Source organism: Ursus maritimus, unplaced genomic scaffold (assembly GCF_017311325.1).
Source record: "Ursus maritimus isolate PB19 unplaced genomic scaffold, ASM1731132v1 scaffold_1, whole genome shotgun sequence".
Lineage (NCBI taxonomy): Eukaryota > Metazoa > Chordata > Mammalia > Carnivora > Ursidae > Ursus > Ursus maritimus.
The window spans coordinates 90,564,576-90,591,273 of NW_024423343.1; the positions used below are offsets into that span (position 1 = coordinate 90,564,576).

At 36.9% G+C, this 26,698-nt stretch overlaps 1 protein-coding gene across 1 annotated transcript in view; it reads right to left on the reverse strand.

Moving 5' to 3' along the window:
* UBXN4 (UBX domain protein 4) overlaps window positions 1–26,698 on the reverse strand; it is a 48,797-nt gene that overhangs the window by 19,493 nt on the left and 2,606 nt on the right. Inside the window, exons 2-8 of the mRNA XM_008695859.2 lie at window positions 21,542–21,644; window positions 18,347–18,375; window positions 17,712–17,830; window positions 16,899–17,073; window positions 6,657–6,750; window positions 1,254–1,308; window positions 345–509 (exon numbers count right to left, since the gene is read on the reverse strand). Coding sequence (XP_008694081.1) covers window positions 345–509; window positions 1,254–1,308; window positions 6,657–6,750; window positions 16,899–17,073; window positions 17,712–17,830; window positions 18,347–18,375; window positions 21,542–21,644 — 740 coding nt within the window. The remainder of the gene's footprint in view (window positions 1–344; window positions 510–1,253; window positions 1,309–6,656; window positions 6,751–16,898; window positions 17,074–17,711; window positions 17,831–18,346; window positions 18,376–21,541; window positions 21,645–26,698) is intronic.

A 26,698-nucleotide genomic window follows, 5' to 3' on the forward strand; every position in this document is an offset into this window, starting at 1 on the left:
TTATGTTTTTTGGAAGGGGGGAGGGGCAAAGGGAGAGAGGGAACCATAAGCAGGCTCCACGCCCAGCTCCAAGCCTGACACAGGGCTCAATCTCACAACCGTGAGATCACAACCTGAGCCGAAATCAAGAGTTGGCTGCTTAACCGACCGAGCCACACAGGCGCCCCTTAACTATATTTTAATCCAATATACAATTTCTACTAAAAGGAAGCTGAAAATTGGTGCTCTTTGAGTCACTAGAATCTACTATTTTTGTGTACATGGCCTGGTAGTAAACCAAAACCACTGTGCATGGAGAAACAACTGCACGAGAGTCAAGCATTAAAAATAAACTTACTACTCACCAATGCAATCTGCTGTTTTATACGCTCTCGAGCTGCCCTATCTTCTGCCTTTTCTCTGTTTCTTTCCTCTAACATTCTTTTTGTTAACTCTTCTTCTTGTTTTCTTTTATAATCCAGCATTTCTTTTCCAGTTTTTCTCCTCTCAATTTCCTTCTTAATTTCTCTCTAAATTAAAGAGAAAGTAAGTCTTATGAGCCCAAAAGACAACTTAATAATCTGCCTTAGGTATTATTTTATATGAGCTGGCTGTAAGGCACAGCTAAAGGAATAAAATAACTTCATAAAATGTATGGATCTAGAAGAATTTATTAACAGCATGTGTTAAAGGTCAAATGTCTATCAACTTATAAATCTTAGCATTTCTATTAAGGTTATGATGCAATTGTGATATAATGTGAAAAACGAATTACAGGTCTTCGGTTTGTAAAGTACATGTTACCCTCTAAGGACACAAGGCAGTCATTTATTTGGCATAAAGAACTGATAACTTTCTGATATTGAAACCTCAAAGAGATGATGCATTTACTTGCACATAAGAAAAATGAATGATGCACCAGAATGTGGCAACATCAGAGGGAAAACTCGGCAAAATGTCTACAATTTCTTTTGCATATAAAGGAACTAAGAATTTCATCTGCATCAAAATAATACAATTTTAATTCAATTTCCTTTATTCTTAGTGTAAAAGACTCACTGAAAAAAGATGATCAAACTTATTCCAAGAAATTTACAAAAAAAGCACAAAAAAGTATACACTACGATCCCACTAAGGAAGCCAGGTAACCCCTTCACTGTGCTTCAACACTCAACTGGAACCAGAAAGCCATCCAAGGTCTGCCAAATTGAGCAAGGAGTCAAACATTCCCTCACCACCTGGAAGAGTAAAATGATGATGTACATGAACTTTACCTGTTCCTCCTCTTTCCTTTTCTCTTCTCTTCTTTCTTCAAGTTTTTTAGTGAGTCTGTATGTAAAAAGTTTTTTAAAAATACATAAACGGAGACACATTATTCATATAATAAACACATGGGAGATTCCTTTCGCTAAAAGAACTGGGAAATGAAGTTAACAAACCAAAGAAGCTCCTGAAGGCAAGGCAACAACTCACCTGCCTGGCCTCCGGCCCCAACAGAAATCCATAATCAGTCAGTGGGAGCCTTGTAGAAGCCTAGTTCCACCTCCTACTTAACCATTAGTTCTCCTTCCCCTCACCGATATATCTGATACTGATTTAAAAATATACATATACGTCTTCAAATAAGGACATAAATTAATGAGTTACAAATGCTTTCCCCCTACATAGAAGTAAACAGCAACATAGCACAAATTGTTAAAAGTAAAAGCAAAAAACTGAAGGCTAGCATTTATAAAAACTAATGCCAAAACTGATTCCCAACTGTAAGAAGTTGATCAATTAAAAATAATTATGAAAGCAAACAGTAGTAATGGTCACACAACCTAGTGAATGCATTAAAAAACCCACTATGAATTTTGTGATATGTAATTACCTCAATTTTTAAAAATTAATGGTACTTTCTCAGAGGGATTTCATTTATACCGGATATTAAGCGTTTGCTAAAGCTCAGCTGAAGAAACTGAGCCAGAAATCAAGGGAGTGCTCAAAGAATGATGGGGACATACATCAAAGAACAGAAGAGCAAGAATGAAGAGGATGTCACTTGCCAAAACTACAGCAGTGTGTGCACCAAAAAAAATAAGAGAAGGAACTGTAACACAGAGGAAAAAAAGAATCCATGTCTTACTGCAGAGGGGAGTTATAAACTGGTATAACCACTCTGGAAAACTGTTTGGCAAGTATTTATGACCCTTTCCTGCTCCTGGAAAAACACCCAAAAGGTGTATCTACCAAGACATGTACAAGAATGCTCATACAGCAGCCCTATTCATAACAGCCCCCAAAATGAAAACAATTCAAAAATCCATCAACAGAATGAATCAGTCAAATAAAAGAAAGCTATACAGCAACGAGAATGTACCAATTACTGCCACATGCAGCAGCATAGAAGAGCTGAAGCAAAGGAGAGCAGAGAGAGAACATGCGGTGATTCCATTATGAAATTTATGAGCAGGCAAAACTCATCTATGCTATTAGATTCAGGACAGTGGTTATGTTGGGAAGGAAAGCAGTTATCGTGAAGGGGTTATCAGGCCTCTAGTGTATGGAGTACACTGGTAATTTTCTATTTCTTGATCCGGGTGCTGGTGTCTCGTAAGTTTACTGGAAAAAAAGTGGGGGAAAGAAAGTAGGAAGAGGTGGATCAAAGCAGTTCTCTACAGAAGAATGCTATCTAAGAAATGTATAAGGTATAAAATTAGAAGGTACAAAACTAGAAAAAAAAATCACCATTTTCAACTATCAATGATATAACTGATCCAAGCAAAACTCAACAGAGGCCAAAACCACTGGGTGAAAGCTTTTGAAGAACAGCATATTCACTGTTTCAAAGAATCACCGTTGACATTAATTAGGCAAAAGGGTATCTTTATAATCAAGAAAATCAACAGACAACTTCATTAATGATTAAACTTATCATCACCAATAATGCATACATCTGGTATCAGATGCCTCCTCATGTGAGTAAAGAGAAAGACAAATATTACCTAGGTAATGTTCTCAAACTTGAACCTGAACCTAGAATGATAAAACAGGGACCAAATCAAAGGACATTCTAGAAAAATGGGATGCCTGGGTCGCTTAACAGTCGGTTAAGCATCTGCCTTCAGCTCAGGTCATGATCCCAGAGTCCTGGGATCAATCGGGCATTGGGCTCCCTGCTCAGTGGGGAGCCTGTTTCTCCCTCTGCCTGCCGCTCCCATGTGCTCTCTATCTCTGACAAATAAAGTCTCTTAAAAAAAAAAAAAAAGACATTCTAGAAACAAAGCCTAGACACTTAAAGAATGTCCAAGTCATGAAAAATAAAAACAAACAAAACAAAGGAAATGTTTGAATTAAAAGAGACTAAATTAAATTCAATGATTCCTGAATGGATCCTGTATCAAGGGAAAAAAAGTTATAAAGGGCATTATTGAAATAACTGGGCAAATTTGAATGCTTATCAGAAAATCTTAGTGTATCATGTATTTATAATTTGAGTGTGACAATGGGATTATACAAATATCTGAAAATGTCTTCAAATACATACCACTTGCAGAATTCTCTTCTGAGAAAAACATGCTATTTTGTTCTAATCTCGTTGAAAAGCCCATTGCATCTTACTCAATGACATATCTATTGACTGTTTCATCACTCCTGCATCCAGGAATCTACTGCTAAATTGTGTTCACTGGCCTGAGGGGTAAGGTAGGGCATGAGTCAGTAGGCAGACACTCCCAGGCCCCTTCCTAGGCTGTAGCCCCTGCTCAGAGCCGATGTTTTTATTCTGAGGAGATACACACTGAAGTATTTAGGGTAAAATGAAATGATGCCTGTAACTTTCAAATAAATTGGCAAGAAAAAAAAAAAGGTCAGTATACTATTCTTTCAACTTTTTGAGGCTTGAAACCTTTCCCAAAAAAAGGTTGGAATTGATAGTACAATTAATTGCTAGTATATCTATTACCTTTCCCAGAGAATTCTGCCAATTTTTAAACATAGTGACATAAAAACATAAGCAAAATTTAACTAAAAGATGTATCTTTTCATGTGAGTTGCTAAAAGATTCAAATTTCAGGGACACCTGGCTGGATTAGTCAGTAGACTATGCAACTCTTGATCTCAGGGTTGTTGAGTTCGAGCCCCACATTGAGCATGGAGATTATTTAAAAAAAAAAAAAAAAGATTCACATTTCACATCTTTTAGCTTTGAGAATAAAATTATGTATTTTAATTAATATTAAGAAGAAAAACTGAGATCTCACAATTACAAATTATCGATCTGTTTCTTACTTCCTTGAAAAAACAATTTAAGACAGATTTTTTTCTTAATATGTACGGGATAAGTTTCTGAGCTGCCATCAATTTGATTTAGTCACCCTTCCTCCCTAACTAAACTCCATTTCCTTGAAGCCAGATGAGAAAAAAGCCTAAGATCTAGTGGGAAGTACTCAGTTTTCTAGAAACTTAGTCTCTGGAAACAGATGTTATAGCTTGAGAAGATGAACAGAATTCTATATTTAATAATCCAACCTGCCGAATTTTAAGGCTGAGTTTTTAACCTGTACAACAGAAATTTTAAAATATGATCAAAGTTAGAGAAAAATGCATATAATTTGCTTTACAGAGCTTGGGATTACAAAATTCTATAAATATCCGATTGCACCATAGGTATTTGATGTGTCAAATTTATCTGGGCTGTGAAAAAGCACCGCAGCTCAGTTCTATGAGACAGGGAAAATCGGGTTCAGAGTCGAATAAGCTGTAGAGGATGGGTAAGTCAAAGGCATAAAAGCACTACAGAGTCTATGACAAGGGACAGTGGAGATGACGGCCACCTAAAGGGTATAAATGATGAGCTAAGATGTCATTCGGTATAGGAATATTATATAGGCTATTTTTTTAGTTGTCATTGTCAATGAATCCGTTTCCATAAAAGAAACAAAATATCTAATTGGGTACAACTCAGATGAATAAAATACAGGACCACAGTGTAGGAATTAACCTATATTAGGACCTAGGCTTTACTGGTTAGCTGAGTCTGATAAACTAATCTCAGGAACAATTTGAAATGCTTTTATGGTTTTAATTACACAACCTGGATTTTTCAAAAGTTTAAACAGAACGGTTACTTCCCAATGAAAACTGTTTCAGTAGTAAGTATGCCAACATTTCATCCAATTTCAACACCAGTATTATCCTTTTTTAAAAGGCTCTAGTCCACATACATTTCATGTAACCGGTTCTAACAGTATATGGTTTAAAAAAAAAAATACATGTATGTATCTCCAAGAGTGCTTAGAAGTTCTTTTCAGTTTAAGGATCTCAAACAACTTGTAGACCCACTCTTGTCCTGATATGCTAATTATAAAAGTAATAATGTTCAATGAAGACAGGTTGGCAACCTCAAAACTCAGCAAAAATCCCTAATTTCCCTTTCATAGATATTAATATAAACATTTTCCTCTATGTCTTAAACTGTCTTTATCTGACTCAATATATTATATATAACACATACATAGCAGCATAGTTACTATATGTAACTATCTTTTAATTAAAGATGGTATATTATATTCTGATTGTAGCACCACACAGGCAGACATGGGCAGATACTCTCTTACTTAAGAATGAAGCTATTATGAAACAACAGAAACTCCCCTTTCACATTGCAATTAAATAGCACGTAAGCCCACCCTACAACAAAGGGCTACCTGCTGTGTTGTCTTCTCATTCCCCCTAAGTCTCCAAATCCTTTTCTGGTCTTTTATTGTTACTTCACCCCAAGGTGGTATAAATAAAGATGCCTAGTGGTGGACTTGGTGTTAGCAAAACAGAATGAAATAAAGAGGATGAATCACTGGGAACTTTGGTTCCCTGCTAATGTTCTTTGAGCCTTGTACCACTTCTCACCACTGTGAGCAGAAGTATCCTTTTTAGCTCAAGATCTTGGCCCTGCCCTGACTCCTTCAAAGAACCATCAGAATCTAGGTTTTACTGAAATGAAGCTGATTCTTACTCATGAGCAAACTCAAATACCTAATGTCAGTAATCATTTTTGAAACTTGTCTCCGCAAAGCATCTGTGTGCACAAGAAATTCAAGTCTAAGGAATTTTCTTAACTTCCATATAAAACTAAGTTGTTTTAGGTTAGGATTAAAAAATAGTCCTGCTTTATCCATTTACAGTTCATATAACAAGAATCATACTATAAAGGACTCTAATTTGATAATTTCTATATTATTAAAAATACTAAACTACAAACCACAAAAGTCAGAAATCGGTATCTGATTATTAGACCAACTAATAACACATGACATTTTAACAGACACCCACTTATGCAAAACCAAGGCTCAGTATAGTCATGAAAGTAGATGAAGTTCTTCCCATCTGGAACTTACTATCCTATGGCATAGAGAGTTAAAAGCAGAAGTGATGGACAGAAACACACATGTACCAAAAACCAGTGAAGAACCACAGATTCTTAGGCTGATAAGACCTAAAGGTGACTGAGGACTTCAGAGATATCCAACTTTACTTGTAGAATATAGTTTTTATGGATATAAATAAGTTGGCCAGGTAATAAAAAATTTCAACCCAAGATTCTGAAACTTCATTTGTGTAATTTTTCTATTCAAATTAATGAAATAACTGAAAACCACTCTCTTTTAAAAATACTATTTGCAAAAATAAGAGCAAACCTTTCCACTCTGACAGTGAGGTCCTCCGGAGGTCTCTGATTTGAACATCCACCAGGCTCCTGAGATGGATTGGCATGGCCCGAACTTTCGCCTCCTTAATTATTTAATAAAAAGAAATAAGAATATTATATTTAATGCCAATTTTTTTAAGGTATAAATGTTCTGGGTTACGTTTGTTAATCTTATAAAACATTACAAATTTTTCCTAACAATGTGAGAAGATAAGAAATGAGTGGATTGGGGCGCCTGGGTGGCTCACTCGTTAAGCGTCTGCCTTTGGCTCAGGGTGTGATCCCAGAGTTCTGGGATCGAGCCCCGCATCAGGCTTCTCCGATGGGAGCCTGCTTCTTCCTCTCCCACTCCCCCTGCTTGTGTTCCCTCTCTCGCTGGCTGTCTCTCTCTCTGTCAAATAAATAAAATCTTTAAAAAAAAAAAAAAGAAAGAAAGAAATGAGTGGATTACTGGGGCACCTGGCTAGCTCAGTCACTTAAGAGCCTGTGGTTCAGGGTTGTGAGTTTGAGCCCCACATTGGACGTAGAGTTTACTGAAAGAAAGAAAGAAAGAAAGAAAGAAAGAAAGAAAGAAAGAAAGAAAGAAAGGGAAGGAGGGAAACGAACAATTACTAATTCTGGCATTTGGATCTGGATACAACAGTATATAAGTGGAAAATAAGGCAGTTACCCTGTTGAGGGCCACTAAAGTCAGGGTCAAAGGGAAAACATGAAGAAGTATTAATCTGGCAGGAGGGGAATATAACAAAAGTAGAGTAAGCATGACTGACCATGGGCAGGCTTCACTCTAGAGCATCGTTGGCCAATATCTATGCTGTCCAGTACAGTGGCCACAGTCATATGTAAAGCTCTAGAGGCAAAGTCTGATCTGGGTATCACTCTAGACTTACTCTGGCACAAGTGATCTGCTTTTGCAAACCAGAGTAATTCCTTAGAGAAGCTATTTGTATCTACACTAGTACTAGATGGCCCCCAACTTAACTATGGTTTGCCTTACAGTTTTTTGACTCCATGATGGTGTAGAAGTGATATGCATTCTAGAAACCATACTTCCAATTTTGATCTTTTCCTGGGCTACAGATATGCACTAAGATACTATCTTGTGATAATGGACAGTGGCAGCTCTCAGTCAACCACAAAATCACAAGGACAAACAACTAGCACACTTATATCATTCTGCACCCATAAATCATTCTGTTCTCACTTTCACTACAGTAGTCAATAAATTACATCAGAGAGTCAACACTTCATTATAAAACAGGCTTTGTGTTAGAGGACTTCACCCAACTGTAGGCTACTGTAAGTGTTCTGAGCATGTTTAAGGTAGGCTAGACTAAGCTAAAATGTTCAGTAGTTTAGGTGTACTAAATGCATTTTTGACTTAGAATATTTTCAACTTAAATGGGTGTGTCAGGCTGTAACCCCATCATAAATCAACGAAGATCTGTATACTTTAAAAAATTTCCTGGGGTGTCTGGGTGGGTTCAGTCAGTTAAGCGTCTGACTCTTGATTTCAGCTCAGGTCATGATCTCCGGGTCATGAGATTGAGCCCTTTGTCAGGATCTTTACTCAGCGCAAAGACTGCTTGTCCTTCTCCCTCTGCTCCTCCCCTGCTTGTGCACTCACTCTCTCTCTCAAAAAAAAATAAGTAAATAAAATCTTGAAAAAAAAATTTCCTGAAGGCCAGAATTTTCTCCTTGCCCTGTAGAGAATAGCTACGCTCTGGTACTTCCCTTTAGAACCTCTGCCATTTTCTTCCTTACCACTCGCGACTAACTTGATTCTTCTTACATTTTTGATCTTTGAAGGAGCAAGGACTATGAAGCAACAAAATCTGGATTCAAATCCTGTTCTATTACTTTAGTAAATTACTTAATCTGGGTCTTATCTATAAAATGGCAACAGTAACTTCACAGAGTCATTCTGTTGATGTACGTTAATTCAAATAAAATGCTTAGACTTTTACTAAGATAACACAAAGTAAGTGCTTCATCTATTACAGCGGTGGTGGAAATACGAGAATTACTAAGTCGAGCTGATTATGCACATCTATTCCCACCTCTGCATTCAGGGGCATCACCTAGGTTGTCTGAAATCAGCCATAGCAGGAGTGTTTACACCTTGGAAATTACCAAATACTGCCAATATACCAAATACTCCCAACCCCCACCAGAGCCTCTTCTTAAATATTTACTGGCACATCACTAAATGCAACCCTTGAATAAGAAGTGGTAACCACTAGCATCTGGTGTGTGTTTAATAGGAAACAAATCAATTTCTTTAGTAAATAAAATGAATGCCAAGGACATTCATATCTTAATATAGCAAAAAACAGAACTTTGGAAGATAACTTGTAGACAGTTGGGAAAAAAAGTGCTGAACAACAATACAGTTAGATGGATCTATGACTAAAAACAAAGAAAAATGGATAGATGTCATATACTGTAAGATTTCCAATGGCATGGCAGAGTTTCTTTGGCATTTTGTAAATGACTTAAAAGTACAGAATACACATTTATAACTTTATGCATGAAACAGCTTATATTAGCAGTCATATTTAACAGGTAATTAATGAATGAAAAGTTCCAATGTTTTCAAAAAACATTAAGCTAAAACAACTGATAAACATCCAAACATAATGAAAATTTATTAGAAGTTATAACTTAAGGTTTAAAAACATAACTGGACAATTAGGCATAATATAGCTCCACTTACAAAGCAGTCTTGCCAAAAAATATATATATAATGAACCTAAATCTGATCAAGCCTATAATTTTAACTACCAACTTAGAAGAATATTTACGTAATACCATAAGAATGCGGCAAAGTCCAGGTGGAGGGGAAGATGGAGGTGAAGTAGGAGGACCCTAGGCTGGCCTCATCCCACAAATACAAATAGGTAACTATGAAATTATCCTAAATACACCAGTAATCGGCCTGAAGACTGGCAGAACATACTCCACAACTAAATGCAGAAAAGAAATCACATCGAAGAACGTAGGAAATGCAGACACACTTCGTAGGAAAAACGAATCATGGATGTTGAGGTGGAGAGAGGACTGTGGTTGTGGAGAAGGGTGAGAAACAGACAAGACAGGGGAGTGCAAAGGGAAGATGAACCCCCATAGCGACCAGCTTGGAAAGCAAGAGGGCCCAAATTTCATGAGTTCTTCTAACAAGCAGGGCTTAAAGCCTGGAGTTTTAAAGGTCAGTGTGCTTGGCTCTGGGAGAGCTATGAGGACACTGGGGTTGCTCTTCGAGAAAAGGCAGAGCAAACAGCCCACAGACATGCAACATGGAAACAGTGATCTAAAGAGTGCCTAGAGCACATAGTGGAGAGGTGAGTTGCTCATCTCAGATTGTGTCCCCAGGGAGGCAGCATTGACAGACAGACCCCTCCAGAAACAAAGGAACTGGCCAGTACCATTTCCCTCCCTCACTACTCAGCATAAACACAGCCACCAGTGGGAAACAACACAGCCCCCACACTTGCTACCTAACTTGCTTACAACAAGCCCTGCCACCCTGCCCCCTCATGCTCTGGAAAAACTACCCTTCCCAGTCACATTTGCCTCAGTCCCGGCATGGTGAACACCCTTTCCTGAAAGATCTGCCCAACTCCCTGCTCACACCACATCTCCTAGCCCCCGAGTATAGTGAGGACTCAATTCTGGCAGCAGTGGTGACAGGTCTCATTTCACAAGCAGACCAGGGCACAGCTAGTTAAAACTCACCACTTTCAGGCCAGGAACCAAACACTGTCCACAAACGATGAAGAGACAAGGAGAGCATCTGCAGACAACTGGCCTGAAGCATAATGCAGCCAGGTCACAACAGAGTGCACAAAGCACACACTGGACACACTCCCAGAAACACAGACCCTGGGGAACAGAGGACGCTACACCGCAGGGCACTACAGGACCTCTTCTTCATTAAACCATTCCCCTCAAGAACAGAAGACGTAGCAGACTTTCCTAACACATAGAAACAGGCACAGAGACTTAAACAAGATGTGAAGACAGAGGAATCTGTCCCAAATAAAAGAACAGGACAAGGCCACAGCTGGAGATCTAAGCAAAACAGATATCAGTAACATGACTGATGGAGAATTTAAAGCAATGATCGTAAGGATACTCACAGGACTTGAGAAAAGAATAGAGGACATCATTGACCATTAACACAGAAATAAGAAATAACACAGCAGAGGGGTGCCTGGGTGGCTCAGTCAGTTAGGCAGCTACCTTCAGCTCAGGTCATGATCTCAGAGTCCTGGGATCAAGCCCTGCCTCGAGCTCCCTGCACAACAAGGAGTCTGCTTCTCCCTCTGCCACTCCCCCTCACTCATGCATGCATGCATGCTCTCTCTCTAATAAATAAAATCTTTAAAAAAAAGAAAGAAAGAACATAGCAGAGATAAATGGCTCAATAAACAAAAGGAGAAACACACTTGATGGAATGAACAGCACACTGGAAGAAGCAGAGGAATGACTTAATAACCTAGGAGACACGAGTAATGGAAAGTAATCAAACCGAACAAAAGCAAGAAAAAAGAATTATGCAAAACGAGAATAGACTTAGGGAACTCAGCGACACCATCAAGCATAAAATTCGTATTACAGGGGTCCCAGAAGAAGGAGAGAGAGAAAAGGGGGCAGAGAATTTATGTGAAGAAATAATAGCTGAAAACGTCCCAAATCTGGGGAAGGAAACAGATCTCCAGATACAGGATGCACAGAGAACCCTCAACAAAATCAATAAAAGTAGATCCACATGAAGACATATGGCAAAATGCAGAAAGAGAGAAAAAATATTAAGGGGTGCCTGTCTGGCTCAATCAGTAGAGTGTGTAACTCTTGATCTCAGGGTTGTAGGTTTGAGCCCCACATTGGGTATAGAGATTACTCAAAAATAAAATCTTAAAAGAAGAAAAGAAAAGAAAAGAAAAAATATTAAGCATTAAGACAAAAGAAGACAGTTATATACAAAGGAAACACCATATGGCAATCAGGGCATTTTTCACCAGAAACATTCCAAGCCAGAAAGGAGTGACACGATATATTCAAAGTGCTGAAAGGCAAAAACCTGCAGCTAGGAATACTCTATCTAGCAAGGCTATCATTCAGAAAAGAGGAGATAAAGAGTTTCTCAGACAAACAAAAACTAAAGGAGCTCATGACTGCTACACCAGCCCTGCAAGTAACATTAAAGGGATCTCTGAGTGGAAAGGAAAGACCAAAAATGACAGTATGAAGGTAGGAAACACAAAAGTAGTAAAAATGAATATTTATGTAAAAAAATCAGTCAAGGAGTTCACAAAATAAAATGAGGCAAAATATAACACCAAATACCTGAAACATGGGGAGGAAAATTGGTTCAAACTTAACCACCATCAACTTTAAAACAGACTACAGATATATACAGAAGATCTTATGTACAAAGCTAATGAAAATCACCAATCAAAAAACCACTAAATAAGCAAAGAAAAAAAATAAAGAAATCCAAATATGTCACTGAAGAAAATCAGCAAACCATGAAAGAGAGAAAGACAAGGATCAGAGAAAATCTTCAGAAACAAACACAAAACAAGTAATAAACTGGCAATAAATACATATCTATCAATAATTACTTTGAATGTAAATGGACTAAAACCCCAATCAAAAGACAAAGTGTGACAGAATGGATAAAAAAATAAGACCCATCTATATGCTGCCTATAAGAGACTCAACTTAGACCTAAATACACTTGCACTGAAAATGAGGGGATGGGGTGCCTGAGTGGCTCAGTCGGTTAAGTGTCTGCCTTCAGCTCAGGTCATGATTCCAGAGTCCTGGGACTGAGCCCCGCATGGGGCTCCCTGCTCAACAGGGAGTCTGCTTCTCCCTCTCCTTCTGCCCCTTCCCCTGCTCATGCTCTCTCTTTCAAATAAATAAAATCTTAAAAAAAAAAAAAAAAGTGAGATGAAGAAACATTTATCATGCAAATGGATGTCAAAATAAAGCTAGAGTAGCAATACTTATATTAGACAAAATAGACTTTAAAACAAAGACTATAATGACACAAAGAAGGACACTATATAATAATAAAGGGGACAATCCAATAAGAAAATATAGTAATTATAAATATTCATGTATCCAACATGGAAGTACTCAAATACATAAAACAGTTAATAATAAACATAAAGGAACTAATCAATAATAATACAATAATAGTAGAGGACTTGAACACCCCAATTATATCTTTGGACAGATCATCTAAACAGAATATCAACAAGGAAACAATGGCTTTGAATGACACACTGAACCAGATGGATTTTTTTTCTTTCAAGATATTTATTTAAATTCAAATTAGTTAACATACAGTGTAATATTAGTTTCAGGGGTAGAATTTAGTGATTCATCACCTGCATATAATACCCAGTGCTCATTACAACAAGTGCCCATCACCCATTTAATCCATCCCCCCACCCACCTCCCCACCAGCAACCCTCAGTTTGTTCTCTATAGTTAAGAGTCTTCTATGGTTTGCCTCCCTCTCTGTTTTTATCTTATTTTAATTTTCCTTCCCTTCCCCTAAGTTCATCTGTTTTGTTTCTTAAATTCCACATGAGTGAAATCATATGGTATTTGTCTTTCTCTTACTTCACTTAGCATAATACACTCTAGTTCCATCCATGTCATTGCAAATGGCAAGATTTCATTCTTTTTGATGGCTGAATAAGATTCCATTGTGTGTGTGTGTGTGTGTGTGTGTGTATGCCACATCTTTATCCATTCATCCATCAATGGACATTTGGGCTCTTTCCATATTTTGGCTACTGTGGATAGTGCTGCTATGGAGGTTCCTCAAAAAGTAAAAAACAGACCTACCCTATGACCCAGCAATTGCACTACTAAGTATTTATCCAAAGAATACAAAAACAGTGATTCAAAGGGGCACACACACCCAATGAACCAAATGGATTTAACAGATATATCAAGAACATTCCATCCTAAAGCAGCACGACACACATTCTTTTGAAACATTCTCTAGAAGAGATCACATTATTAGGCCACAAAACAAGCCTCAACAAATTCAAAAACACTTAAGTCATACTGTGCATCTTGTCTGACCATAGCACTATGAAACTAGAAGTCAACCACAAGAAAAAATCTGGAAAGACCACAAATACATGGAGGTTAAATAATATGCTACCGAACAATGAATGGGTCAAACCAGGAAATACAAGAAGAAATAAAAAGCACACAGAAACAAATCAAAATGTAAACACAATACTTCAATCTTAAAAAAAAATCTTAAAACCTCAACACCCCCAAAATGAATAATCCAATTAAAAAATCGGCAGAAGATATGAACAGACATTTCTCCAAAGAAGACATCCAAATGGCCAACATGTACATGAAAAGATGCTCATCATCACTTATTAGGGAAATGTAAATCAAAGTAGACTGTGGTATCACCTCACACCTGTCAGAATGGCTAAAATAAAAAAGAAGTGTTGACGAGAATACGGAGAAAGGGAAACCCTCTTGTACTACTGATGGGAATGCAAACTGGTGCAGCCACTCTGAAAAACAGTATGAAGGTTTCTTGAAAAGTTAAAAATAGAACTATCCTATGACCCAGCAATCGCACCACTGGGTATTTACTCAAAGAACACTAATTCAAAGGCATACATGTAACCCTATGTTTATAGCAGCATTATTTGTAATAGCCAAATTATGGAAACAGCTCAACGTCCACTGGCTGATGAATGGATAAAGAAGATGTGGTGTGTGTGTGTGTGTGTGTGTGTGTGTGTGTGTATATATATATATTGTGTGTGTGTGTGTATATATATATATATATACACACACACACACACACACACACACACACACAATGGAATATTATTCAGCCGTTAAAAAATGAAATCTTGCTATTTGCAACTGCATGGATAGAGCTAGAGAGTATAATGCTAAGTAAAGTAAGTCAGTCAGAGAATAACAAATACGGAATGATTTCACTCCTAAGGGGAATTTAAGAAACAAAACAAATGAGCAAAGGGAGAAAAAAGAGACACAAACCAAGAAACAGACTCTTAACTGTAAAGAACTGATGGTTACCAGAAGGGAGGTAGATGGGTGGGGGGATGGATGAAATAGGTGATGGGGATTAAGGACTACACTTGTGATGAGCACTGGGTGATTAAAATAAAAACTTTAAAAAAGAATGCAGTAAAATCAAGACTGTAGGAAGCTACAGAAAAAAAACCAGTGAGAATGGGAATCTATTTATGAAATGAAAAATAAGACTCAAAAAAAAAAAAAGAAAGAAAAAGGAAAGACTCATCAAGCAATAATAATATACTGGACTCCAAATAAACAAAAATTTAGTGTAATGTAAATATTGCCCACATAATTAATGATTAAAAGGAATAACTATTCAACTTTCTAGGTTTCTTAAGGGATACCGATTTGTGGGTTTGTTTGTTTGTTTGTTTGTTTTTTACAGTTCTCATCTTTTAGGAGCACCTGCATGGCTCAGTCAGTTAAGTGACTGACTCTTGATTTCAGCTCAGATCTTGATCTCAGGGTCATGAGTTCAAGCCCCAAGTTGGGCTACAAAGAGCTACAAAAAGCTACAAAAACTGAGATTAGAGCTTCTACTCACACTTCAGGCAAGACAGAGTTTAAGTTAAAGTTAGTTAAGTGCCTACTGAAACAAAAGCATCAACACAGTTTGCAGGAATATAACAGTCTCCAGAGTGTCTACAACAATGTACAAGATAAAATCCAAAAATTTTTGACACACGATCCAACAGTTAAATGTCTGACTCTCGGTTTCAGCTCAGGTCATATTCTCAAGGGTCATGTACTCGGCTCCACACCCAGCAGGGAGTCTGCTTGAAAATTCTCTCCCTCTGCTCCTCCCTCCACTCGGGCATGCCCTCTCTATCTCAAATAAATAAATAAATAAATAAATAAATAAATAAATAAATCTTTAAAAAAAGAAAACAAAAGAAAAGAAAAGCTAGGGGAAATTTTTCAGGCTGAAAGAAAATGATACCAGAGGAAAACATATTCAAAAGGGAATGAAGAATTTGGCAATGATAAATAAGCAGGTAAATGTAAAAGATAAGTATCCTGCTACACAGCTGAATGGGCTACATTCCCTATAGCATCCCTAGTTCTGTATGCATCCAGAATTTGAGAGATCTGTAGATGTAAAACCTCAAAATGAGACTACTAAAGAGGGGACCTGGCAGCTGTTCTGTGTAACTTCATAAGTAGCACTAAAGTTAATGAGAAATTACAGGGCATCACATTTCACCTCAATACAAAGAAGAGTTTTTCTAAAAACTAGGACTTTGACAATAGGCTTCCTTGTAAGGTAATGAGCTTCCTGTCATCAAATAGAGGCTTGATAATTATCTATCTGGGATGCTACAGCAGGATTATCTTTTAGGATACTAATCTACTAACTTCTTGATTTATCTAACTCTATGTTGCCCAATACAAAGATATATTACACCAAGAAACTCTGAACACAATCCCTAATACGTAGTATAAATTTTCTCTTTTGCCTTTTTCTATGAACCCCTCTGCAGTCACATCTTATTTCCACAATTTTACAGTTATCTTTTAATTCTAATTTCTAAGAATACAAATACTATTTTTTAAGTGTGTATGGTATCTTATAGGTTATAAAAACAATTCCAAATATATTAGTTCATTTGGACCTTTCAAAATCCTCTGGCCAGAAAGATATTTATAAAATTGTTAAGTGTCATGACAGTACCTGAACTATAGCACAGTAAAATAAATTATAGATCAACTATTCTGGACTGTTGCCTATCTGGATTTGAAAGGCATAGTCACTTGGGGGAATGGGATAGACCGGTGATGGGTAGTAAGGAGGGCACGTATTGCATGGTGCACTGGGTGTTATATGCAACTAATGAATCATCGAACTTTACATCGGAAACCAGGGATGTACTGTATGGTGACTAACATAATATAATAAAAAAACATTAAAATTAAAAAAAAGAAAGAAAGGCATAGTCACTGACTTTATCCTCTTCTGCCACTATATGACCAACACCTGTATTTAGGACAACCCTTAAATTTTAAGTTAAATGAATGTGACAGAGGAGAAACACATATTTTTATTTTTAAGGATATTAATCCCTGGCCTTTAAAACAAAGTGATGGAGTATTTCTACTATAAACAAAAGGGTACATTAAAATTTACCTGTTGCAGAATCTGACTTTCTATCAGAAGTGGGTGATGTCTCACAAAGCTCCACATTTCTAGACTGAGAGTTTTCAGAAGTGTTGTTTGGTTCACATGAGGTGGGTGGAGATAAGACTGAACTTTCTGACCGGCTGCCATTTGCCACCGATGTTTCACCTTTTAATGAGTGCATCTAGGGAGAAAACACACTGGACTTTAATGAACAGGTAAGAATCTAAACCTACCTGGCAGATGAGGCCAAAATACAAGTCAGTTGTTTCTATAGGAGGGAAGAGTACTAAACTTTCTAAGTAGATGAATCTAAACTGTACAATCCTCAATATGGCATAATCACATTGTGGAATTCAACTACAATGTAACAAGAGCGTAAAAAGATTTTCAAAGCACACTGATTTTCCTTCAAATTAGAATTCAAGGAAAAAAGTTTCAAGCTATCTTAGCCATCTGCCCAAAGAGGATGCTAATGAGAAACTGACTAAATTCCTTAAAATGTGTCAAGCAGTACAGTTCGGGACCTTAATGTGCAACCTCTCTCTTGCAACAAAGTAATGGTGATGTGTATTAGTAGTTGAGTGAGGGAGAAAAGAAGGGATAGTAAAAAGTCACTCATTAGGGTCAAGTATTTATAACTTCACAGTGCTATTTTCAAAACCAATCCAGGAAAATAGTATTTACTACCTTTTAAGTTTAATGGCATGGCAGGTTCCTGATTATACAGAGCAGCTCCAAAAATATTCCAATGTCTGACATTGAAGTTTCTAACATACTATTTTCTCATGTTTATGACAAAGAAATTCTGTTCCTTCTCACCTGCTGGACTTTATGAATTCTGGTAACAAGTTCATCTGCAGAAACACTTCCTGCTATTACTTCCAAGGGAATTCCACTGTCTCCAATAAAGAAACTGGATGGAACACACACTACGGGATCTGTACAATTTAATTAAGTCTAACGACTCATGAAAAACAAGGGGATAATTTTATGAAATACTATTGATAACAAAACAAACCTTTGTGAATTTCACAATGTTATCAGCTAACATGTTTACCAAATAATTTCAACTACCTTATCATTATGGTTGTCACGCATGTGATAGATTAACTGATGTATGATTTATTTGTATTGTATAACTGAATGGAGAATATCCACTAAATTCCCCTCTATTGTAACTTTTACATCTATCTTGCCTCTTGACAACTTCTAACATTCCAAGCAAACTGCTCCATATTGCTTTCCAGATATTGAACATAAAAAAACCTCTCTATGATCCCCCGTGCTACAATGTATTATCTCAAAGGACACTTAGTAGCATAAAGTTTCCATAAACAAGAATGTAAGAGTTCCTAAATAAAAATGAATAATTTCAAAATGTCATGAATTAACCAAAAGAAAGGCAAATCCTCAAGCAAAATATGTATCAAACCAATTCCTTATTGAAAGGATACAGATTTGTGAAAATTGTAGGCAGGCTTCACTGTAAAACAAAATCAAACAGAAAATTACTAGATGCATGCATTTCCCAAATACTCTGTTTTTATAAAACTGAACCAATTAAAATGATTTTTCTGAAAGTACTAGCTCCTTTTGTAGTCATCAGTTGGAAGGAGAAAAGTGCAATTCTTATTTTACAGACCTTTTTTGGTTTGTTTTATAATGTTCAGATTAAAGAGCTACTTGCTCTTGCAACCCACAAACTGGTGGTTGGATCTGGTGACTAAAAATCAAGTTAGTATCTGTCATGTTGCTTCCTTAGCAGCAAGTATACCTGAATACAGTATCTTGTAACAAGAGTTTATAAATGCTTATGATTTACTTGTGCAAATGATAATACAGTACTTTGTAATAACAAATGATTCAAAACATTGCTAATTAAGCAATCATAAAAAAAGATACAAAAAAGTATATCAAAATGCTACCACTTTTGTAAAAAAGGGGAGGAAAATAAACAAGAACGTAAGAAAGAGGACAAAAATAAATTTTCTTGATTTGGTTACTCCAGAGAAGGGAACTGGGTTAGGGACAGGGATAGGTGAGACTTTATATTGTGATACAAGTAAGAGATACTAATCAATGTAGATCAATAATACCAAATCAAATTAAAATTTCCAAGAATTAGAAATCTGTTTCATTATCTAAAAAAAACCCACAATTATCATAAAAACATCTAAAAATAGGAAAGTATAAAGAAAAAAATTACCGAGACCTACCTTCCCAAAAATAACCAAAGTAAGCTTTTTTTTAATAAGATTTATTTATTTTGGGGGTGGGGAAGGGCAAAGGAAGAGGAAAGAACCTTCAAGCAGACTCCCTGCTAAGCACAGACCCGACACAGGGCTCTACCCCAGGACCCTGAGATCATGACCTGAGCTGAAATCGTGAGTGGGACCCTTAATCCACTGAGCCACCCAGGCAGGCGCCCCACCATTGTAAACTTCTGATGCATTTCCTACCAGTCTATTTTCAATGCAGGCTATCTCCATAAATAAATACACACTACAATGTTCCCAGAACATTAGATAATTTCATAATTATCATATAATAAATAAAATTTACTTTTCATCATTTAAAAGACACATTAGATTCTATTAGCAGGAAGTCCATAATGAAACAAACAGCAACCATCACTATACACAGGTATCCCTGCAACTGCTTTTAGAAATTTGTTTTTAAAAAAGAAAGAAAATAAATAAATAAATAAATTTGTTTTTAAAAATGCTAGATACAGAGCTCTTGGGTGGCTCAGCTGGTTAAGCGTCCGACTCTTGGTTTTGGCTCAGGTCATGATCTCAGGGATGTAAGATTAAGCCCTGCAACAGGCTCATCACTGGGCGTGGAGCCTACTTAAGATTCTCTCTCTCCCTCTCCTTCTGCCCCTCCCTCCACCCCTCTTTCTCTTCCTCTCTCTTTCTCAAAAAAAAAAAAAAATTGCTAGATACATCAGTCTGTATATAACCTCAAGAATTCTGATATTCTCATTTCTTCCACGTTTCCAATATACCCCTACATTTCTCCTGCCATTACTGGTGCTTCTGGAAATAATGGACGATATAAATGACAGGATATAGATTAAAATGGTAAGATTCTTTTTTTAAAGTATCAACAAATATACAGTTCAATAACTCCTGCTGTGAGGCAAACCACTATGATCTGTTTTATGACATTTTTAATACTGAACACTTTTAATAAAAAATTTACAAACTGGGGTACCTGGCTGGCTCAACCAGAAGAGCATGTGACTCTGGATCTCAGGGTCATGAGTTTGAGCCCCACATTGGGTGTAGAGATTACTTAAACAAATAAAATTTAAAAAAAGAACAAAAACCTACACACTTACAGGTAAATTGCTAAACATTTTAATCTTGACAGTAATTTTCAACCATCATTCACTCATTCCGATATTATCAGTATCAAAAGGACAGGAATACCACTTCATAATTGCTAATGAATTAATGTTTCTAGGCACTGATCACTGATGCCTGCTGCTAACATCATAAAGTAAGACCACAGGTCATTATGTGCCTTCTAATGGAAGAATGGAAGACATACCACCATTTATGAAGTAGTCTTGATGGGGGAAAAAAAAATCTAACCTGAATCGAACTGTCACTTTATAGGAAATAGAGGACAAAGGAACAAACTAGGTAACAGTAACAGGGATGCAGTCAACAAAATCCATACTGTAGGAAACTAAAGAACGAATGACCTAGTTTCTCCAAAATATTAACTGTAAAGAAAAGAGAGAGAGGGGGGAATCCTACAGACTAAATGAGACTTGAGAGAGAGCAACACATCACAACATGTGGACCTTGATGGATCCTGAACCAAACAAACTATAATAAATTAAGACTACAACTGTGACATAGATGAGACAACTGAAAATGTGAACAGTAGTTGGATATTTGCTATTAAGAAACTATTACTAATTTTTGAAGTATTACAGTTATGTTAAAAAATTAAGTTTTTCACGTACTAAATTTAGGTTAATGTTAAAAAGTATTTATCAGTGAAGTTACATGATAACTGAGATTTGCCTCAAAATTATATGGGATGAGTGGAAATGGGTCGGGGTATAGATGAAACAAGACTGACTGTAAGTTGATAATTACCAAAGTAGTTGACAAGTACATGGGAGTTCATTGCACTATTCACTTACTTTTGTATACGTTTGAAATTTTCTACAAAAAAAAAAAAAACAAAAAAAAAAAACAAAACCATTTTTTGGGTGGGGGGCGGGGAGAAGGAATGGAGACTTGTGGATATCAAGAACCATGAGGGACCTAAAAAAGTCCTTAATCCTACTGAATTAAACAGCTTCATTCCCAAAAATAGGATCCAAAAGAGTGGTCAACCTTTCAGAGATAATCGATATACAATTTACAGTTACTTCCAAGTTCTTAGAAGCTGAGGATCACAGTTCTTTTGCATTTCTGGTGCATGTCACATTGCTGCTTGGTGGACCAGCAGAACTTAAGTTTTTCAGGAAGATACCATAATGTATTTGGAAAATGACAATCAGAATTTAAGGCCCCAATATGCCTTAGAGAAAAATCAACATTCTTATATTCTAAGAGTATCACCATAAATCACAACAAAAGACAATGGTTATAATAATTTAAAAATTAACACTTATATAAGCAAACCTTTTGGTATCGATTTTAATAGCAACAAAACTGTCTGAAGATGCTTCTGTAACTTTCTCATCTTCCCAACTTGCAGCCATCTGTGTAGACTGCTCATCATCACCTGTAAAACATTTCAAGGATACTTATAAGGCCAATAACTGCTGATTCTTTTCCCTTGGAATATGGAATTTCAAATAAAATATAATTCCACAAATACTACAAATAAATTGGTATTTTCTACCAAGTTTGAAAACTCAAGTATTCCCATAAAATGAAAAGCATGATTATATGTACTGTTAACATTATAAAAAGTATAAAGAAAAACAGCGCAGGCTGCTAAAAAAAAAAAAAAAAAGGATATAATGAAAAAGAATGAAGCTATCTAGATTTTACAAAACATTTTCTTAAAAAAAACAAGCAAATTATGAAGCAAATAGTATCACAATAATTGGAAGTCATTGTAGAAATGTACAGCGGCTATTCTGGCTTTTGTACATGTGATTTTAGGAAATAAATGCACAACACTCTTCCTTTATGTAGCACTTTTCTGTCGAGCTCAATGTCCCCACACCACAGCATCATTCCCCATCACAATTTTGGACTTGCCTTTTATTATAGGTATGCTAATTTTAAAAGATATGCTGATCCAGAGGCGCCTGACTGGCTCAGTTGGTTAAGTGTCCACCCTTGATTTCCGCTCGGGTCATGATCTCAGGGTTTTGAGATCGAGACCTGAGATGGGCTCCGCGCTCAGCAGGAGTCCGCTTCTCTCTCTCTTCCTTTCCCTCTGCACCCCCCTGCTCTCATGTGTGCATGTATGCTCTCTCTCTGTAAAATAAATCTTAGAAAAAATAAGTTATGCTGATCCAAAAGTTATCTACGGTGATAGAATTCAGCATAGTGGTTACCTGGGCGGAGGTGCTACTGACTGGGAAAGAGCGTGAAGGAGCCTTCTGGGGGTGGTGGAAATATTTATATCTTAACTGGATGAGAGTTACATGAGTGTGTTAATATATAAAAATTCATTGAGCTGCTCACTTATTTCACTTAATATACTGTATGTCATACTTCAATGACAAAATCAAGATATTACTTCCTTTTTAGACTTGTAATGTCTACACTTTGATATGATCTCTTATTGGTGGGCAGAAGGAAACTTACCCGTGTAAGTCAATGAAAAATACTTCTGACGTTTAGCAGAGCTAAGTGCTTTCTCAAAGGTGAACAACGTCTGCCAATTTACAGATTAAATAAGTTCTCAGGTCACATTTTTGTTTACCAAAAATGAGATAATTCTGTATCTATTCTTCCATAAAGCATTTTCTTCTCATGTGTAGCCCCTTTTCCCTATTTAATCTACCCTCGGCCTTCCTCATCTCAGTTACCCATTTAAGGTAACTCCATCCCTTCCATTTTTAGGCCAAAAACTAGTTATCTTTTACTTCAGCTGACTCTATCTCCAAAATATACCCAGAATGTAACTATTTCTTACCACTTTCACTGCTACCACCCTGATTTAAGCTACCACATCTCACCCAGATGATTACAATAGCCTCCTAACTGTTCTCCCTGCTTAATCTAACCCCCCTTCCACTCCCGTGCCAATCAATATAGCTTTTACTGTATCTTTAAAATACCACAAATAAGTCTGAAAAATCATCCAGCACCTTGCTATTACTGTAGCTGGACAACTTAGATCTTATTCATCAGCCTGTTGAACCCTTCCTTTTTCAGAAACACAGATACTATCCAAAAATTTTGATATCCTTGTTTTTAACTGTTGTGGCTTGCTAAATCAAAGCAGCTGAGTTTGATACAAGTCCAATGTCATTTCCTTCAAGAATTAACTCATCTTTCTGGACTTGAGACACTGAACAAACAATATTTGGCCTCATCTAAACCCCACAGATGTGTTTTTCACCCAAGAAATTTCAGACTTCAATAAGAGAACCATTCTCCTGAATAACAATGTTGATGGGGAAGTAACCAAAGACCTCATCTTGTAAGGGAAGCCTAGCTTAGCCCCCTTGATCATGTGGGTTTTTTTTTTTCTTTTTCTTTTTTTAGTCTCTACACCATCATGGGGCTCAAACTCATGACCCCAGGTCAAGAGTCACATACTCTATCAACTGGGCCAGCCAAGAGCACCTTCTCCCCCAGATCATATACTGTACATGACTACAGGTAATGTGAATCGTAGCCAGTTATTTTCTATTTCCCCACCATTTGTCAACTTGGAGCCTCTTCTTTCTCCTTCCAAGGAGATGGAGTTCTACACTGATGTGATTGAAGTCCCTTCGCAGGGATCCTCCGGGGCCTTTCACAATAACCGTGCATCCCTTCATAGTGATGTCAACATTTTCTGGAATGCTAACAGTCTGACCTCTGACTGCAGTATATGTGACAAAGCTGTTCAGTCTATTCTTAACACGCCAACTCTGCTAAAATTCTACAATGGCTCCCAATTTCCCTCACAGTAAAAGTCAAAGTCCCTACAAATGGCCTCATGCCTCCAGTTACCTCTCTTGACCTCATTTCTCTTTACCTTTTTCCTGTTCTACTAATACAGAAACACTCTTACTTTAACATCTTTGTACTAGTTGTTTCCTCTGCTTGGAATGTTCTTCCCTCAGATATTTACATGGTTAACACCCAATTCCCTTAAGTTCTTGTTCAATGTTACCTTCTCAATAAAGCCTTCACTACACACTACCTTAAAATGACAGCCTTTACGGGCAGCCGGCTGGCTCAGTCAGTAGAACATGCGACTCTTGATCTCAGGGTCATGAGCTCAAGTCCCACATATATAGACAAATAAAAAATAAAATGACAGCCTTCAGACATTCCCAAAGTTCCCTAATTTCCTGGTCTTTTTCCCCCTGTAATACTTATGACCTTCTAATAGACTATGTGTTTTACTTTATTATATTTACTGTCTGTCTCCCTCAACTAGAATGCAGGCTCCATGACAGCAAGGATTGTTTTTTTACTTACTAATATAACTCAAATGCCTACAACACAACCTGGTACATGGTAAGTACCTGGCATAGAGCAAGCCCTCAATAAGTATTTTGTGGAATGAACAGCTAAATTTCTGTTATAGTAAGTATCTTAGCATACCTACAATAATTGACTAATGCTGCACATTTGAGTATATTCTATGTGAGATGAGATCCAGGAAAAGGAGCTTGACAAATCTGGCCATGGAAAAGTAAACAGGGACTATTAACGCATCCACAGACCAGGGCCATAAAGAATGCCCATTAGCAGACTCCCAGATGTTGAGGAAGCAAACGGGGAAAACTATCATTTGCTGTGACATCATTCTGAGCACATCTTCAAACACTACGGGTGAGATGTCAAATTCCAAGTAAATGAAAAAATTAACAACCTAGAAAACAGCTATATGGAAACATTCTTACTACAAACAAGTCTTAGAGAAGGCTACGAGGCATGAAGGATCCTTTTTATTCATTCTTTTTTCATGCATTCACCATTTTATTCCACATTTACTTTGTCCTAGGCATTGGGCTATAAGCTAAATGTCAAACAAATGAGACACTGTCTGCCTTCAGTGGAGTTTAATGATCTAATGGTACAAAAAATGTACTTGTTTAGTACACAATTATAAATAATTATAATAATAAATACTGTGAAAAAAAGAACAGTTCTAAGAAAATAACGAGACCTTTTTAGATCAGTCAGGGAAGGCTTCTCTGGGGTGACACTTAAGGTAAGACCTAAAGGATGAAAAAGCTGAGCCGTGCTAAGAGCCAGAAGAATTCAGTTAGCAGGATTTTATGTGTATGAAAAGGCCTGTGTGACTGGGAATGTCATGAACAACAGTGAACGTGAGACAAGAAGAAACTAAAGAGCTGAGAGTCAAAGATGACTCCCACACTACAGTTTATCCACCTGGATGTGAAAGTTGTGCCATTTACTAAATGTAAAACACCGGTGGGGAGAAAAACAAGTTCAGGCAGTAAATATACTTTTATGCTTGAGAATCCTATGAGGCATCTAAATGGGAATGACAAGTGGGTAGCTAGAAAAAAATCAAACTGCTCTTCTAATTAACACTGATCTAAAAATTTGGCATAACTTAAAACAATTCTAAATTTCAAACTTAATGTTAAGTGAAACTCATATTTTAGCATTTGTTCACTGCAGTGCATAAAGTTATAGAGCTGTTATCTAGTCTCCCAAGAGTCATAAGTTAATGAGTACACCATTATTAAACATGAATTGCTGAAACTTCTGAGGTTGGTACTTTTTACTATGTTATACCATGTGAGGAGGGTCCCAAATATCACATCCCCACTAGCAGTGTCCATCCATAACTCAGCCTTGTGGCAGCAACAGCTGCTTGACCAACAGAGATGTAAGGCTGAATGGAATTACTTAACACACTGAGACCTATCTTAACTCTACGGAGTAAGATTATTAACTGCCAACTTCAATATCTTTAGTTTCTTATTAATCAGTATTAACTATGCTATGGAGTTAGGTCGGCCTAAAATTTTAGTAGAAAATGTTGTATCCTTGGTAATATCAGCGGTATCCAAAGTAAAGACACTTAAAAAGAACAACATAGGGGTATTGCCTCGCTAGCTCAGTAGGTAGAGCATGTGACTCTTGATCTCAGGGTTGTTGAGCTCGAGCCCCACGTGGGGTATAGAGATTTTTTAAAAAGCAAAATCTTCAAAACAAACAAACAAAAGAACAATACAAACTCAGAAGCACAGAGTTGCAGATCTTAGTACAGCGAGGAATTCCAACCCAGAAAACGTCAACTAGTCAAAATCTAAAAGCTTTTGTAGTCCATTTAAACGAAAAAAGGCAGTAAATAGTGTCTGTCATGAAAATTTTAGCCCACTAGCAACACTAGTCTGTGAATTGACACCTTTGCTTCAGGATCCTTGTCAGAATAGTCTACCTTCCCAAGAACAGAATCAAAATCTTCAGTTTTATTTCTTTCAGTTTACATTAGTCATAATACTTTGAAAATACTTGCTAAATTCTTGTCTGAATAGTAATCTCTCCAGTTTTAATCCTACAATTTTAATTCATCCATGAAAATTTCACTAAATATAAACAACTTGCCTAAAGTGCTTCCCACTTGAGGGGTTATGTGAAACAAAGTATACCCTTCAGACTACTTCTTCCAGCCTTAAA